At 52.0% G+C, this 15,888-nt stretch overlaps 2 protein-coding genes across 3 annotated transcripts; both read right to left on the bottom strand.

Moving 5' to 3' along the window:
• On the bottom strand, window positions 1-2,565 carry LOC133898869 (beta-glucuronosyltransferase GlcAT14B-like). The gene is made up of 4 exons (XM_062339665.1): window positions 1,249-2,565; window positions 1,031-1,106; window positions 838-953; window positions 1-733 (listed from the first exon to the last, which is right to left on the bottom strand). The coding sequence occupies exons 1-4, from the start codon at window positions 1,988-1,990 to the stop codon at window positions 216-218; spliced, it is 1,452 nt and encodes a 483-aa protein (XP_062195649.1). The 5' UTR covers window positions 1,991-2,565; the 3' UTR covers window positions 1-215.
• Window positions 2,566-4,959: 2,394 nt separating this feature from the next.
• On the bottom strand, window positions 4,960-10,851 carry LOC133898854 (probable serine/threonine-protein kinase At1g54610). 2 transcript variants are annotated; one of them, XM_062339654.1, is made up of 9 exons: window positions 10,229-10,851; window positions 8,987-9,271; window positions 8,450-8,767; window positions 8,113-8,340; window positions 7,588-7,685; window positions 6,819-6,930; window positions 6,233-6,670; window positions 5,641-5,900; window positions 4,960-5,407 (listed from the first exon to the last, which is right to left on the bottom strand). In XM_062339654.1, the coding sequence occupies exons 1-8, from the start codon at window positions 10,583-10,585 to the stop codon at window positions 5,655-5,657; spliced, it is 2,082 nt and encodes a 693-aa protein (XP_062195638.1). In that variant the 5' UTR covers window positions 10,586-10,851; the 3' UTR covers window positions 4,960-5,407; window positions 5,641-5,654. The 2 variants fall into 2 exon arrangements, with proteins under 2 accessions (XP_062195638.1, XP_062195630.1); XM_062339646.1 differs by lacking the exon at window positions 4,960-5,407 and having other exon boundaries at window positions 5,431-5,900.
• Between the last annotated feature and the right edge of the window lie 5,037 nt (window positions 10,852-15,888).

Here is a 15,888-nt window from a genome sequence, read left to right as displayed (position 1 = left end):
TGGAAAAAGAAGGGGATCAAACACCAGTAGGCCAAGAAGAGTATTCACATCAGAGTCTCAGATCTCGCAATCTGCATGTATTTTCCCTCCTTTCGAAAATTGACTAACAAGGAACGAGTAGGGTTTATGTATAGGCATGATCTCTACGTATGCTCTGCTGATGATTTTGTACAGACGTGGAGGGATTCCAAGATCAGTAGAAGGCTAGTATCTGTCTACATGCACTGCCTGTTGGCGAAGGCCTCGGACCTGACGATCCTGTCCATGAGCCTCTGCAGCCGCTCGGCGCCGGGGCCCGGCCGGAGCACCCAGTCGTTGTCGACGCTGGCGCAGGAGGCGTCGGCGCCGCACCACCCGCCGGGCACAAACGGCGTCGCGCTGTCGTTGCCGGGGCGCGGGCGGCCGAGGAGTTCGGCGTCGATGGCGTCGAGCACGGGGTCTTGGCGCGGGAACTTGCGCGCGAAGGGCGCGTCGCTGCGCACCATGCGTGGGAGGTCGGCGAGCGTAAGGGAGCGCGGGTGCTGGCGCGGCGGGACGTCCCACTGGATGTGGTGGAGGTCGTAGTTGGCGACGGTGGGCACGAAGCGGGGCGCGTTGCAGAGCACGGTCTGGAAGTAGCCCTCCGGCGAGGACACGAAGTTGGCGTAGTACATGAGCAGCGTCCGCGGCAGGTTGTCCCACCCCCACACGCAGTACTCCACGAAGTCGCGCGTCAGCCCCACCCACGCAGACCCTGCAATGCCACGTCGCAGACCTGCGTGTTATCGCAAGGGAAATAATCTACTTCTCCTTCAACCTCCTTCGCAATGGCAATGGCCGGATCAGAATTCAATTCACCTGTGAAGAGCTTGAAGGCGGTAGGGAGCTCCCGTTTCTGCGTGACCCACCAGATGTCCTGCTTCTTGGACCTGTACAGCCCCGGGTCGACGATCAGAGGCATGGCTCTCTGCCCCCTGCAAGCACACACACACACAATGAGATGGATGGAGAGAGAAGAGAGAACTGGAGTAGCTAGTAGCCTAGTACTCACTCCTTCCATCCTAAGTAACCGGTGTGCTCCACGAAGTTGACGTTCCTCGGCAGCGTCGAGAATACGTGAAGTATATCTGTCGGTCAAACCACACAGATAGTTAGATATATTATTAGTCCATTAATGGATCAGTTAGGACAGAGAAACTAACTGGCTGGCTGATTACTCGATCAGCAGCGTGTCAAACTAAACCACGACGTAGGTATCTTTCTACGTACCGTCCTGTGTCACGAGCGGGTAGTCGGAGGCGGAGAGGTTGATGAACCAGTCCCAGTCGCCGCCGCGGCGGAGCAGCACGGCGCAGGCGTGCAGCGTGTTGGCCACCATCGTCGGGCCCCGGTACGTCACCATGTTGGCGCGCCGGATCACGTGCACGTTCCCAGCGCGCCGGAACACGGTGCTCTTCGCCACCCGCGCCGCCAGCTCCAGCCGCTCCGCCACGGGGGCCTCGCGGTCCAGGTGCACCACGTACTGGTTGCGCGGGTGGTACAGCGCGTGCAGCGCGCGCCACAGGCGGTCCAGGTCGCCCTTGGACCCTGAGATCAGGTACGCCAGGCGCGGCACGCCGGCGCCGGGGGGCGGAGGCGGAGGCGCCGGGGTCGTGGCGGCCTCCGTCTGTTTCTGCTGCTGCACCTGGACGTGCGCCTCCACGAAGTCGGCGCGGTTGGCCGGGAGGAAGGAGAAGAACGACGACGCGGAGATGTACGACGACGAGGACGAGGAGAAGGTCGTCACGGCGAGGGCGACGGCGAGGAGCAGCAGGAGGCTGAGCGCCGCGGACAGCGCCCACCTGCTGTCGACCAGCCAGGCGGCGCTGCTCGGTAGCTTGGGGGACGCTCCGCCGCCGCGCGGGGTCTTGGCTGACGGAGAGTAATGCTCGGCACCACCTCCTCCACCGCTGGGGGAAGGGGACTTGGTCGACGTCGGCGAGTGGTGCTCGCCGCGGCCGTTGGCGTGCATGGTGCTCGCCGGTGCAACACCTCCAAGGCCGATCGATCGACTGAGATACAAGTACAGCACACTGGCGCGATCTGATCGATCGGTGCTATAGAGTCTGCATGGCTCACGCGCCCATGCGCGCGCTAGCTGATGCCCTTATGGACGCGACGCGTCGCAAAGAACGACGATTCTTTCTTGTGATCAACAAGGAACTAGCAAGGAATTATTGGCGACGAGGGAGACCAATGTCAAAGAAAATCTAGTCAAGAGATTAGGTTAGAAACAAAGAGGGTTACGACCCGGCAGGCGGGAGGAAATAAAGACGATGGTGATGCAAACGAAAAGACCTGTTGAGATGAGCAAATCGCCACAACTATTGTATATGTTGACTAGTAGCTGGGAGAGATTAAAGATAGAGCAAATTTGAAGACCTCTTCAAAGGATCAATCGAACCCAACAACAGGAGATCGATTGATTGACAGAGAGACCAGCAGAGATGCAGCATTTAGAGAGAGACAGAGAAGTAGGATTTGATCCAGTCTACTCTAGGAGGTGGAGGTGGAGAGAAGAGCAGGTATTACGGGGACGGTTGTTGGTTGCAGAGATGTCGCAAAGGCGCTGGAGATTATATATAGGTAAGCTGGTGTTTCAACGAGAGAATAAACATAATGAATTCGCGGCAAGTGGCAACGCCCCCGCTAACACGGCCAAAACCTCCCCACCAATCATGGAAAATGCAACTGTAAATCCACTTATGCACACATACATGTTTGATCTCATCTGTTTATTTTTCTCATTTGATATTCATCTATTCATTGGTTCACTCACTTGCTCTATAATTCTTTTCACTTGGGAAATGCAACATGCATTTCTCTCTCTCCGCACACACAATATTCTTGTTGCGTCCGTCAGCATCACACGTATTCTTTCAGGTTCAGTTCATTGGGAAAAGAAAGATCAGAAGAAGGCACCATAAGGAGGCAAAGATTTGCTTTGCCTTGTGCCTCTCGATCGAGTTAGTGACCGAAATATTTTAATCGGTCACCGTTGGCTTACTAGGAAACTAACCATCCGTACTTTATTATGCCTGAGACTGACAAGAGACATCTGTCTGCCCGGCCTCTGTCGCCCTACAGATTGCCATGCCATCCAAGCCACTCGTGTAAAGCGTGATCTCGGGTCAGGTCAATGTTTCCTGTTACTGGAAGCGACATGTCTACATGAGAGCTGGGTTTGGAAGTCCAGAGTGTTTGGCTAGTTTTTCCTGGCGTGGACAATGAAGAGTTAGCCAAAATATTATACATTCTAAATAGCTCAAACATGACATTTAACCTTCAGCTCAATCATTCCAAGTTCTAGATAACGCATTACCGCAGTCCGTAGTATTCCACCGGCAGGACATAATAAAAACTAAAAAAGACCAAATAGATAATTAAGCACTTCTTGAACTTCTTATTGATTCCTCTCCCTAGTCTCAACTTATCCTATTAATCTACAAGAAGTTAATGGGTTAGTTCAGTATATGCATTTAACTTACAACATTGCAGATATAGAAAAACAAATATACGTAGGGCTCAGCTCGGCTCTACTCGGTTCATTAACAAGTCGAGCTAAGCTTAGTTTTTGGCTCGTTTGTTTAAAGAGTAGAGCCGAACAGGCTCATGAGCTTCTAGCTTTCCGTCCACCCATATGGTGTGTATAGGTAGCTTATTGACCGTTGTGTGTTGCATTACCCGTTAGCGAAGTAGTATTTCAGTTTCTGCGTACGAATTTTGATTCGCTAGGACGGTGAGACGCATTGATCCCGCGTACGCCACTGGCCGGCCAAGTACTGGCGAATAAGGATTGGCTGCAGTACAATCGAGCGGCCTGATGGATCACCAGAAGAAAAACAACAGGCTTCGCATGAATGCTCTGATGTTGACGTTTCAGTGATTTCATCGCTAACGTGTAGATTTAGTCTCACACGTCAACGGCGTGTGACATCAGGGATCCTCATCCCGCGCTTCGCACGCCCTGCAGGGCTGCGCTTGTACATAACGCTTGCACTCTAGTCTACTGGCAGCAGTACGCACGTGCCTAGAGGCTCCCAAGGCCTGACCCAGAGACAAGAGTCGTGCGCGCGCGATCTGTCTTGGTGCCGCGCGCGCGGGCACGTACGTGTTTGACTTGGCACGCAATGCACGGCGCCGGTGCGTAGTACTCCCTCCGTTCTTCGATACTTATTATTTTTATCAAACAGCTACATATCAAAAGTAGTACTAATTTTAAATAAATAATAATAAAAATATCCTAAAAACTAGCTTAAATATTTTATTCTATAACCTATCGTAAATATATGGGTAAGAGATTTTATAGAGATAAAATTGAAAATTATATTAAAAAAACATGAGATGATAAATATTTAAAAATAAATAAAATAGTTAAGAGTGACAAGTATTGAAAAATTGAGAAAGTAGATTGCCGGCGACTGGTCGCCGTCGTACGGGAGGAAGCGGCCGGGCAGGGCTTTCAGCGCGCGTGACGACACGGCGTTTTCTGTCGTTGACGGGAATGGATTGTGACGCGGAGCCAGGGAGCCGGTGCTGAACGGATCGATCGAGCGTGCAAGAGAAAAACGGCTCGTGTACGGCAAGATGGCCAGGACATGTCATTCTCGATATCGGACGGCCGTATCGACTGCTCGATTTGCTTGTACTAGAGCGCTGACGTGGCCACAAGAGGGGACTTGCGTTCATAGTCGGTTCTAGTGGTCAACAAATGCAGCTGCCACGTTTCTCTTCCCCTCTCCTGCGCAAGCAGATCGTACGGAGCTAAGGATCATTCTATATTTTTCCAATTATTTCGTTGCATCGCTCCTTTTTTAAAAGGGAAGAAATTAAACTGATGCAGAACTGCAGGAGGCACGACCCTTGTTTATTTGGAGCAGTGTACAATCCAGTAGGTTCATTAATCCTGGACCATATGAAGAAACACCTGCAGGAAGCATAAACACAGGCAAAGCCCTTTGGCACGCTTGCTTTTAGATGAACTGGTTGGTGGTGCATACAGTGATGCAGATGCAATTCACTTATCCTATGAAACGGACACGACCTTTGAGCTGTTACCATTGATCTTTAAGCACGCAAGCCATAAGGCCTTGGATCTAAATCGCTGAACATCTCCCCTAAGTATGTTTAGTATGCCTGCCGGTTACCAGACCATTACCCAACTCGAAGGTTATCAACCATCACATTTTTACATCAAGTCATCCTTCCTTTCCATCTCAAAAGAGGAAATGAATCCACGCTTTCCACGTCATCTACTTTCGGTCCGACGGCTGCTTCAACCAAGGCACGGCAGCTCTCAACATGACATCACAGTGAAAACTCTGGTGGTAAATTCCTGGGTTGAGATTTGGTGAGCTCAAACATACGCACAACTACCATTTCAGCAAGCCTGCAAAACGGAGAGCCACTTGATGATAGGACTTGTCAAATACTCGAATTGCCGCCAATAAACAAATCACGTCCCCTCTCCTTCAAAGTTTTTTTCCCCACTAAACAAGCACTACACAGCTAATCCTTCCTGTACATAACGTGCTATATCCCCCCAAAAATAAGGGGGGAGCAAAGCCTGACAACTTCCGCACATCCAACTCGAATATATCTTAACCTTTACTAGGAAATTACCTGTTCAAGCATCTTTACTGCTGCACAGCTTGATAGCTGGAGCGACTAGAAGGGAAGACTGGGATGGCACCAAAATCTCTGGGGTGATGTCCGTTCCCGGCATGACCATGGTCCCTCCTCATTCTGGACTTCTCGACCCGGGTTCGCCGGAAAACTTCTTGGATTTGGCGATCGTTCTCCTTGAGCATTTCATCAACATTGCCTGAAGGACAGATCAGGGGCCCAGAATGGTGAATCTTGTTGCCCTTGGATCCGTAGCCCTGTTGTCAAACGGGGGAAACGGTTAGATTTTTCTGACAATCACTGGCAAAACACCAGAGAAGTGGTGAAAAACATGGTTAACTGACATTTCTCCCACAAGAATGGACAAAAGCTATAACACTATCCTTCCTAGCATGTCTTTGATGCATTAGAAACCACTGTTTCAGTTCAGGTTTGCTAGAACAGCATTTTGTGATTGACAACCGAAGTTCAACTCAGATTTAAAGAAACAATGCAGTAACAAAACTGAGATGGCATATGAAAGCTTTTCATCCTAATGCATTTTAGGTAGTTAATTTTTTTTACAGAAAACTTTTAGGTAGTTACTTACAATAGCTCCATCGACCCTGCCGTTGCTTTCATCCTTCTTCTGGAATGCTTGATCGTACTTCCCACTATTACTGAAATGCTCGTTTATAGATTCGGACAGCCTCCGTCCATGAGCAAATACTTCAGCTTGAGTAACCATTATCCGATTGCTGTCATCTGAACAATGACTTGATCTTGTTGATACAGCCACAGGGAGATTTGCAACACCAGGAACCTGAAGTTCACCATTTTTACCACGTCCAGCCTTTGATGGGTGATTCTGATTAACTAGAGGCCCAGAATGAAAGGTTCTGGTCGAGTAGACACATTGTGAGTCTTCAGAAGATTCCATAACAGGAGTTGGCCTGGGTGGTTCAATTCGAAATCCAGATGCAGAGTCTTCCTTGCTGGGATTGAACATCTCACTCCTGCTCCTAGTATTGGCTTGGGCTTGCCTTTTCTGAAATTGAACACATTCATGCATCAAGGTCAGCAACACAGGTTAATAATGATTTTGAAATGATAAGGCATATAGATATGCATCTCCAAGCTAAAGATGAAATGGACAATATATTCAGGAAAGTGTCAACGAGTGGCAATATTATTACCTGCAAAGATGACACTAATTCTGCATTTGCATCAGGTGCCGGGACTGCTCTTGATTCTCTAGGTCGCCTTTCAGGGTCATACTTATGTTGCTTTTCTCCAGCAATACCTTGCCTGGGAAAATGAGTACGTGATTTATAAAACAAATGCTGGCATTGCAGATTCATGACAAGGATGAATCTTGTATAGGGGTAACCAGGTAGGGGGAGATCGAATGTAGGGCAATGATAACAGAATGAGATGGCTGGAAAGATTCATCTATTCATTCTGCTTCACAACATCTGCCCAACAACCTTATGGATAGACAACAACAAGGTGTAACATCAGGGGGAAAAAAATAAGGTCAGGTAAATACTATTATCATTATTACTAGTACCTTTATTTTTTACTATTACTAGTACCTTTATAATCATTATTATTTTCTCGTCATCTTTTTAGTTGGGTCTTGTGGGTTTCATCTCTAGCCTACCCCAACTTGCTTGGGACAAAGGCTTTATTGTTGTTGTTGTTGTCAAGTAAATACTATCCCCGTTAAATGATCCACTCTAGATGGATCTTGTGAAATGAAGGCAGTATACGATAATAATATAATAAAAATAATAATGTTCATAACCAGCTGGATCCATGGGCTATGAAAGATGTGCTTTGTGCTCCATGGCCTAATGAAGATGCTTAGGTAATTTACCCGTGGGGAACAATATCAAGCATTGTCTCATTAAAAATGTTTTTGGTTGGTAGATAAAATGAAAACACCAGTTTGGTTGTGTGTACCTTCGAGCTTCCTCCCGACGTTTTGCATCAAACTCTTTGCTTGGAGGATACCTTGGCAAGCTTGAAGAATTGCAAGCATATGGTTTTGTTGTAAAAAACTACAAAACACAACAATAAGCTCACAGTTAATTGTTTGAGGCAAGAAGAAACAACCAGAAGAACGAAACTATCAGTGTAGCTTTTGGACACATCACTCGATAATAGAAGGGTAAAACTTTTGGGCTGGCTTGAGAAAGTTTTAACTAATTGAGCCTCTCTATACATCATACTCCAACACAATTCAAACAGAACACATAGAAACGTGTGGGCACTAGAGCGTTCATCCTTCCTGATTGTCATAGACTATAGACTGCACAAGACAAGTTCAGTTTCACTACGTTCAGAGTTCAAACTCTAGAATGTTTGGGGGAGCAAATAAACTGAGAATTGAAGCAGTGTATCTGATCAAATACAATGACCTGTTTGAAATAACAACAAAAAATGTCACGTGTCACTGGATAAAGATTTAAAAGGGAAATTGAATACCTCACTTTGCAATGCAGAAGATGCAGTTCCACGATCTGCTGGGTCTACTGAAAGAAGAACATCTACTAATGCCAGAGCAGGAGTAGGAAAATCTTTAAATGTTTCTGATACACGCCTCGCATATGGGTGTTGCGGTTTGAAAATGGTGGCATGGGGAAGTTTAGATTTCCTCCAATAGTCCTCTGATGGTGAACCACAGAGTTTAAATATTTTGTGTAGCTGCTCAACCTAGAAAAACAGGAAAAGTATTGACAACTTAGTTTTGTGAACAAATCAAACTGCTGAAGAGATTCCCTTACAGATTTACTTTGAGCAGGAGGGGGGCTAGCTAGCATACCTCTGTTCTACCAGGCATGATAGGCTTGCCAGCATATAGCTCAGCAAGAATGCAGCCAGTACTCCAGAGATCTACAGCAACACCATAATTAGTGGCACCAAGCAAAAGCTCTGGTGGCCTATACCAAAGCGTGACAACACGACTAGTCAAAGGGTGCCGTTGTTCAGGATCAAAGAAACTTGCTAATCCAAAATCTGCTATCTTTAAAATGCCTCGGTTGTCGATCAAGAGATTGGAACCCTTAATGTCACGGTGCAGAATGTGACGACTATGGCAATGCTCGAGACCACGGAGGAGCTGTTGCATGTAACACTTCACCTGCACAATAATGGTGTTTATTGTTTGCATGTTCTGACCATAGTTTAAGCAAGTTTACTTTTCACATCATTTCAGAACCACCACCTAGTACCAGGCAATGTTGTACAATCTTTTCTTTCTCCAAGGCTGCGATATTAATGAATGGATACTATGACAGAAAGTAGCAGAAATATTGACAGGAGGGTGCACTAAAGCACCACTACAAAATATTCCACATACCTGAGATTCAGTAAATTTTACTCCAGGGAAAGAAGCTAGTCCAGCTAGATCATGCTCCATGTACTCAAAAACAAGATATAAGCTGCAGGACATCCTTGATGTCACCAGACCCTCTAGCTTGATAACATTTGGATGATCAAGCCGCCGCAAAATGAGGATTTCCCTGGCCATAAATTTTACACTCTCAGGTTCCAAATTATCAAAGCGCACTTTCTTCAGAGCAACAATCTTCTCCTTTTCGAGATCACGAGCTCGGTAAACATTACTGTATGTTCCCTGACCAATCTGAATAAACAAAAGAACAAATATTCAAAACAATTTCTAATAGTCCATCAAAGGTAAGATAATTTACAGATGCCAAGCTACACAGTGAGTTACTTCCATCAGAACTACCCCTAGTAGCATTCATGAAGCTCTTCTAGTACAATTACATGGTCTCCTTAAAAACTCATTCAAAACCTGAACTCTTAAAATGGTTTGAAGTATTTTCAATCAATATCAGGTCCTACCATCTTGGAGCCCAAAATGAAAACCTTTAGCCACAACATTAAAAAAACATTTTCTACCATCTTATCACCAGAAACTCAACAGAAGTGAAAAATCTTACTACCACTCTAAGCAGAATATTTTACTATTGCTAATTAAACAACATTTGCAGGCAAATAAGATACAGAAGAAAAACTAAGAGCAGCGGTCTTACAGTCAAATCTTGTCACCATATTTCTGGTAAAAAAGCAAAGTTTACCACATCATAGCAAAGCTTGCGGCACTGCCTACTATTTCTAGGTTCCAAGGTCCACCAAAACTAACAAAAAAATCCAAATGAAAGAAAATGCCACTGCATTCTCGCATCCAACACAAAAGGCATCCCCCACTAATAACGGAATTTTACTATTTTCTATCGCACCCAACTACCCAGCATTAATTAGAACCAACCAGAAAATGAAAAGATCTCGCGATATTATTGCTTCCTCGTTGCTAGAAATACCACATAAAAGGTAAATTTCCCCAATTAGTGCGCAATTTTACTGCTCCCTTCCGTTCGCAAGTTCCAGGGATACGGAGAACAAAGAGATACCACACCTTGTTTCCTCATCTGGTAATAGAAATCCCCAAAAGCTCAAAATTTACAGCATTTTTTTTAATTCTTACCGTTCAGATGTTCCAAAGCACAGACGAAAGGCGAGAGCAAAATGTGTACAGAACAAACTAGCAGGGGCGGAGCAACGAGTAAGGTCCTACCTTGTCGAGCTTCTCGAACGACTCGGCGCGGCGCGGCACCCAGCCGCGCACGGCCTCCGGGGCGACGTCGACGAGCCACGGCGGCCACCCTGCAGCCACCTGCTCCCCCTCCACCGCCCTCGGCACCGGGCTCCTCACCTGGCACGCCGCCGTCATCGCCATCATCGCCCGCCTCCTCTCCAGAACCTCCTCCCTCCCGCTCCCCGCCCTCGCATGCAGCTGCCGGTGCTTCCGCGCCTCCTCCTCCCTCCTCACCGCCGCCACTCCCGCCGCCGCCGAGAGCTTCGCCGCCGGTGGTGGCATCGTGCGGCACCGACCGTCCTCGATGGCGGAGGGGCGGCCGCAGACGCAGCCCATGGCACCGGCCTCGACTGCAACGGCGGAAGCGGCGGAGACGGGGACTGGCTATCTGGCTCAGCTCGGCCGGCGACGCCACCGGGGGAAGCGCGGCATGCGGAGGAGCGGGTCTCAGGGGTAGGGTTTGGTTCGCGCGAACTAGGGTTACGAGTGGTGGTGGAAGGGGAGGGGGTGGAAACCGTGGCGCGTTGGAAGTGGAAGGGGAGCAACAACGGCACTGGCAGTCGCAGGAGAAGGCAGAGAGAGGGGAGGGTCTCGTTTGTAAATTTGGCTTATGCAAAGGTGTCTTTGTGGTTTGGTTTCTCCCGGGGTCTATTTTGCACGTGAGGACCTGACAAGTTTTGTATTGATGGACTGAGCATACAAATGGGATTTTGGGTTATGTTTTAAGGAAAATAAGAAGTGCAAGCACAGAAAGTGTTGCGAGTGTGCAAAGGCTCCCTCCCCCCCCCCCACCGCTACTATCCACAGGAAACTTGAGACACAGAGCACCTACCTTGAATTGCTTATTTGGCGGAAAACTACAACCGCATCCATGTTCGACGGGCACCCGAGACTCGGCGGATGCCCATCAAGTCTGGCTACTGTGAAAAGAACTAAGGAGGTCATGCGCTTACTCCTGTCACGATGAGGAGTCGAAAAAGGGAAGGTGTCACACTCGCGCGGAGGAGATGGAGCCACCATATCAAGGTGGAGGATGTTGGATCGAGGTGGCCAATTGCGGACGAGTAGGACTATGTTGGCTTGTCGACATCGTGAACGTGAGCGACTGCGTTGGCTGTTCCGCGTCGTGGCGTCAGAGTTGGCCTGCCACCGACGTGGTCGCGTGAAGCATCGAAGCGTCGAGGATGCACGACAGCTAGGCGTGGCAATCGGATATTGCGGGTATAGGTAATGCTCACCTATATCTGTACCCGCCAGTTTTTGCATCTCCCACAGGGGGGAAACATAGACCAAACCCGTCACCTGCTGATACCCGTCACTCGCAGGTATACCTAGTTACCCGCCAGTTGGGCAATGGTAGGGAGGGCGGGGCGGGGAGGTACTAGGCAATGGCAGTGGCAGCGACAATGCTGGTCGAGGTAGGGAGGGGCAGGGTGGCGGCGAAGGTGTGGGTCGGGGCATGGAGGTGTTGGGTGGCGGCGCGTGCACGGCTTAGGGCTGGGTGGCGGTGGCGAGGCTCGGGGCGGCGCAGGGTTGGGAGGGGTTGGGCGGCACTTGGATGGCGTGGTGGCACCCAACGATGGATGGGCAGCGTTGTAGCACTCGGTGGTGGATAGGCATAGGGAGATAGCCAAGGATGTGGGCTGAGTGGTGACGGGGGAGGGATTGTTGGAGATAGAGTGGTTGGAAAATAAATGTTAGGAAAAGTAGGGCTCGTATATCATATATATTGATGGGTATGAGTATATCTTAGCCATACATGTACCTGTATATCCATTGGGTAACAATTTGCGCCCACGAGTAGTAAATAAGGATTAAATCTGACTATATTAGGGTATTTGCCCGTGGGTAAACGGGTAAAACTATCATCCCTAGCAACGATTGACGTCCTAGAGGCGAGGCGAGGCGGAGTGAGAAGGTTGGAGGCATGGTTTGGGCGGAGGTTTGTCCGACCCATGGCCACGACGTGCTCACGTGTAGCAAGAGCACGAGCAAAGCGAACCAGTATTGTCGGAGGATGAACTCCTGTCGCAGGGATCCCGAGAGACCCCCTTTTTAGAAATTCGGCCGGGGGGATGATCCTGAGCGAGCTTGTTTGGGAAATAAGCGGGAAACGGAAATAAATGCGGTGGCTGGTGGGAGATGATCGTCCTAGTGCGAGAAAGATGGGTGCACCGGGGTTTAGATAGGTTCGGGCCGCATGGGGGCGTAACACCCTACTCCTGTGTGAGTGCTATATCTATCCTCGAAGGGAATTCTTCAAGGATGTATCTGGTTACAAGAGAGAGTAGCTTACAGAGAGCTTGAGGCTCTCGTGTTCTAGCTTGGCTTGAATGGGTTCGAGCGTCTGCGTCCTCTTTCTTTTTCCACACATCCTTTTACGTGTTCTCCATCCTTTCCTTTTATAGGCGCGTCGACCTCGACATATCCTGAATGGGAAAGAGGGGGTGCGAGTGCCAAGGTGCCACGGAGAAAGGCGTCATCATTTCGTCTTGGCGAAGTGACAGGGGCGGTGGAGAAATGCGGCGCGCATCCGACCACCCGCCACTGTGGAAACCCTCGGGCGCCATAAAGGGGGCCCACCGGGCAGCCTCAGAGGTGCTCGGTGCGCCCACCCTGTCTTGTCTTTCTGCCAGGGCAGGGTGGCGGGCGGAGCGCTTCGATTCTGGCAACGTTATCCCGAGGCACTCGGATGAAACGGGACGGGACCCGTGCATTTAATGGACCCACGCCCCCCTGCCAGGGCATGGCAGGGTCTGACACTGGGGCGTGGGCAGCTGAGAATGTCAGGATGTCAGGTCGCGCGTGCCTATTAAATGCGGCATTGGGCCTTTGACTGGCTGACACCCCGACGATGGGACCCTTCGGATCGTCGAATGATCTTGCGCGAACCTTCGGGGAACCGAGTCCTCGGGGGCCGCCACGTGCAGCCCCGAGCACTCTCTCCCGAGCACTTCGGTGAGACCTTCGGGGAACCGAGTCCTCGGGGGCTGCCACGTGCAGCCCCGAGCACTCTCTCCCGAGCACTTCGGTGGGACCTTCGGGGAACCGGGTCCTCGGGGGCTGCCACGTGCAGCCCCGAGCAGTCTCTCCCGAGCACTTCGGTGGGACCTTCGGGGAACCGGGTCCTCGGGGGCTGCCACGTGCAGCCCCGAGCACTCTCTTCCGAGCACTTCGGTGGGACCTTCGGGGAACCGGGTCCTCGGGGGCTGCCACGTGCAGCCCCGAGCAGTCTCTCCCGAGCACTTCGGTGGGACCTTCGGGGAACCGGGTCCTCGGGGGCTGCCACGTGCAACCCCGAGCACTCTCTCCCGAGCACTTCGGTGGGACCTTCGGGGAACCGAGTCCTCGGGGGCTGCCACGTGCAGCCCCGAGCACTCTCTCCCGAGCACTTCGGTGGGACCTTCGGGGAACCGAGTCCTCGGGGGCTGCCACGTGCAGCCCCGAGCACTCTCTCCCGAGCACTTCCTTCCCGGTATTTGGACTCTGCGGATCATCGGGGAACCGGGGTGCTTGGGAACCTAGAGGCTACGGCCCCGAGCACCTTCCCCCAGGACTTAGTTTCTTCTTATCCTGCAGGGTGGACCTCGCGGGATGGTGATATGTGGCGGATGGCTGGCCCGGTCTTCGGGACTCAGGGACCCCTGGTTCCTAAAACACCGACAATAGCCCCCGGGTCCATTGGTAGGCGACGGGACGGAGACTGCGAAAGGGCCCTTCGTCGCGGCCGAGGCCGAGGCTGGCGCAGACGCCATGTGGCAGGCTTTCAAGATGTGGCCCTTGCGGACCCAGACCTCAAGTATGCCCCAACGGGAAAAATGGGTGGACGCGTGTCCACACAACTTCCGAAGGGTATGATAACCATACGGGCGGCACGCGCGGTCGCCACGCAGATCGAGGAAAATACGCCTGGCAGCCGCTGATATCGCGCGATCGGCGGGAGATTCGCCTGGCAGTTGCGTCGATCGAGGCGACGCCTCGCCGAGCGAAACGTTTGGGCGGCAGTTTTTGAACTTTGAGATATAAAAGGGGGAAAGGATCGGTCCGTCCCCCTCTTTACGCTTTCTCACACTTGTGCTCTTGCTTTCTTTGCGCTCTGAAGCCCTTAGGAAATTCTCAGGCGACCGGAGCATTCTTCCTTCTCTCTCTTTTTCCACCACCAAAACACCTTCCATCCTTGCCGAGATGACGAGGGTTGGAGGAGGACGCCGGGACAAGGCTTCGGTCAGCATCTTGCCGGAGTCTCGTCTGAGGAACGAGGAGGCGGCGGACAAAATCAGAAAACTGCTGGTGCCGGAGGGGCAAGAAGGTGATGTGGCGGTGAGGCCGGCGAGCCTGACGCCGGCGACGACCGTACCTGGGCGGATCGTCCTCTTCACTTCTTTTGTGGCGGCGGGGTTGGTGCCGCCGTTCTCCACCTTCTTCTTGCAAGTGTTGGAGACGTACGGCATTCAGCTGGTGCACCTAAGCCCCAACTCTGTGGTGGCGCTGGCGACTTTCGCGCATTTCTGCGAAATGTTCGTGGGGGTGATGCCGTCGGCGATGCTGCTACGTCATTTCTTCGTCCTTCGGCCGGTGGGGAAGAAGAGGGGGCACTCCACGGCGGACGTCGCGGGGTGCTGCAACCTTCGGCTCCGGGACAGCCTGGGGGATCATTACATTCCCCAGGTGCTGCGCAGCAAGTGGGAGGAGTGGCGACGGGACTGGTTCTTCGTCGACGTCGACCCCCACGAGCGCCTCGAGCTGCCGGAGGCGGCGGCGGAACCTCGGCGATCGACGTGGGAGGCGCCGCCACCAGAAGATGCGAGGCTGAAGCTGGTGCTGGAGTGCATCCTGGAGCTGCGCGAGTCCGGGCTGACCTCCGTCATGGTGGTCGTGGACTTTCTGCGCCGTCGGCTGGCGCCCTTGCGAGAGCGGGCCCGGCCGAGCTGGTTCTATACCGGGCCGGAGGACATCACCAGGACCCAGATCGGCGCGAGCTGGGATCTGGGGTAGGCGGAACTGCGGGGGATGACACGGGTGATCACCGGAATGGAGGATATGGGCCGGACGGAGCTCCCGTGGAAGGAGATGGCGCTTTGCGCCAACCCCAACCGGGTGGCCATTATGGCGGGGCTGCCGGAGTTCGATGCCCAGGGGCTTGTGGACCGGCCACGAAGCCGGAGTCTCGAGGCCTCCGATCTCCCCGGGCTGGAGGAGCTACTTGGCGAGGAGGTCGCTGGCAGCTCGGCACGGGCTAGTGAAGGGGTCGCCGCAGGCAGCAACCGCTGTGCCAGGGAGGAGGGCGCGACTGAAGTCGTCGAAGAGGTGGTGCCGGGAGATCGGGGAAAACGTCCCCAGGCCCTGATCCTAGTGCCAGACTCTCCGCCGTCGCCAACGGCAGCGGCGGCATTCCCGGTGCTGGAGCCGCGCTTGGTGCGGATGGGGCCTGCACCGGCGCCCGCGACCCGCATGGCGGAAACCGAGACCCGCGCGACGGCACACGAGGCCCGCCCGGCGGCGCCCGAGGCCCGCGCAGCGGTTCAGCCGAGCCCCCAGCGGAAGAGGCGGCGGGAGGAGTCCGGACCGACGGCGCCGGACCCGGACATCAGGCTCCCAGCGGCCAAATGGCGATATCGGTGAGTCTCCTTTCTTGCTTT

Source organism: Phragmites australis, chromosome 2 (genome assembly GCF_958298935.1).
Source record: "Phragmites australis chromosome 2, lpPhrAust1.1, whole genome shotgun sequence".
Classification (NCBI taxonomy): Eukaryota; Viridiplantae; Streptophyta; class Magnoliopsida; order Poales; family Poaceae; genus Phragmites; species Phragmites australis.
Note: the sequence above shows the minus strand (reverse complement) of the source record. Positions and strands in the feature narration are given on the sequence as shown.

What these genes read in the sequence shown, in the direction of transcription:
- LOC133898869 (XM_062339665.1), bottom strand. Translation starts at nt 1,990, where the DNA reads ATGCACGCCAACGGCCGCGGCGAGCACCACTCGCCGACGTCGACCAAG. An exon ending in CCCGCTCGTGACACAGGACG is followed by an intron (nt 1,107 to 1,248) that starts GTACGTAGAAAG and finishes TTTGACCGACAG; the next exon opens with ATATACTTCACGTATTCTCG. An exon ending in GGTTACTTAGGATGGAAGGA is followed by an intron (nt 954 to 1,030) that starts GTGAGTACTAGG and finishes GTGTGCTTGCAG; the next exon opens with GGGGCAGAGAGCCATGCCTC.
- LOC133898854 (XM_062339654.1), bottom strand. Translation starts at nt 10,585, where the DNA reads ATGGGCTGCGTCTGCGGCCGCCCCTCCGCCATCGAGGACGGTCGGTGC. An exon ending in TCATGCCTGGTAGAACAGAG is followed by an intron (nt 8,341 to 8,449) that starts GTATGCTAGCTA and finishes CTGTTTTTCTAG; the next exon opens with GTTGAGCAGCTACACAAAAT. An exon ending in CTTCTGCATTGCAAAGTGAG is followed by an intron (nt 7,686 to 8,112) that starts GTATTCAATTTC and finishes TGTGTTTTGTAG; the next exon opens with TTTTTTACAACAAAACCATA.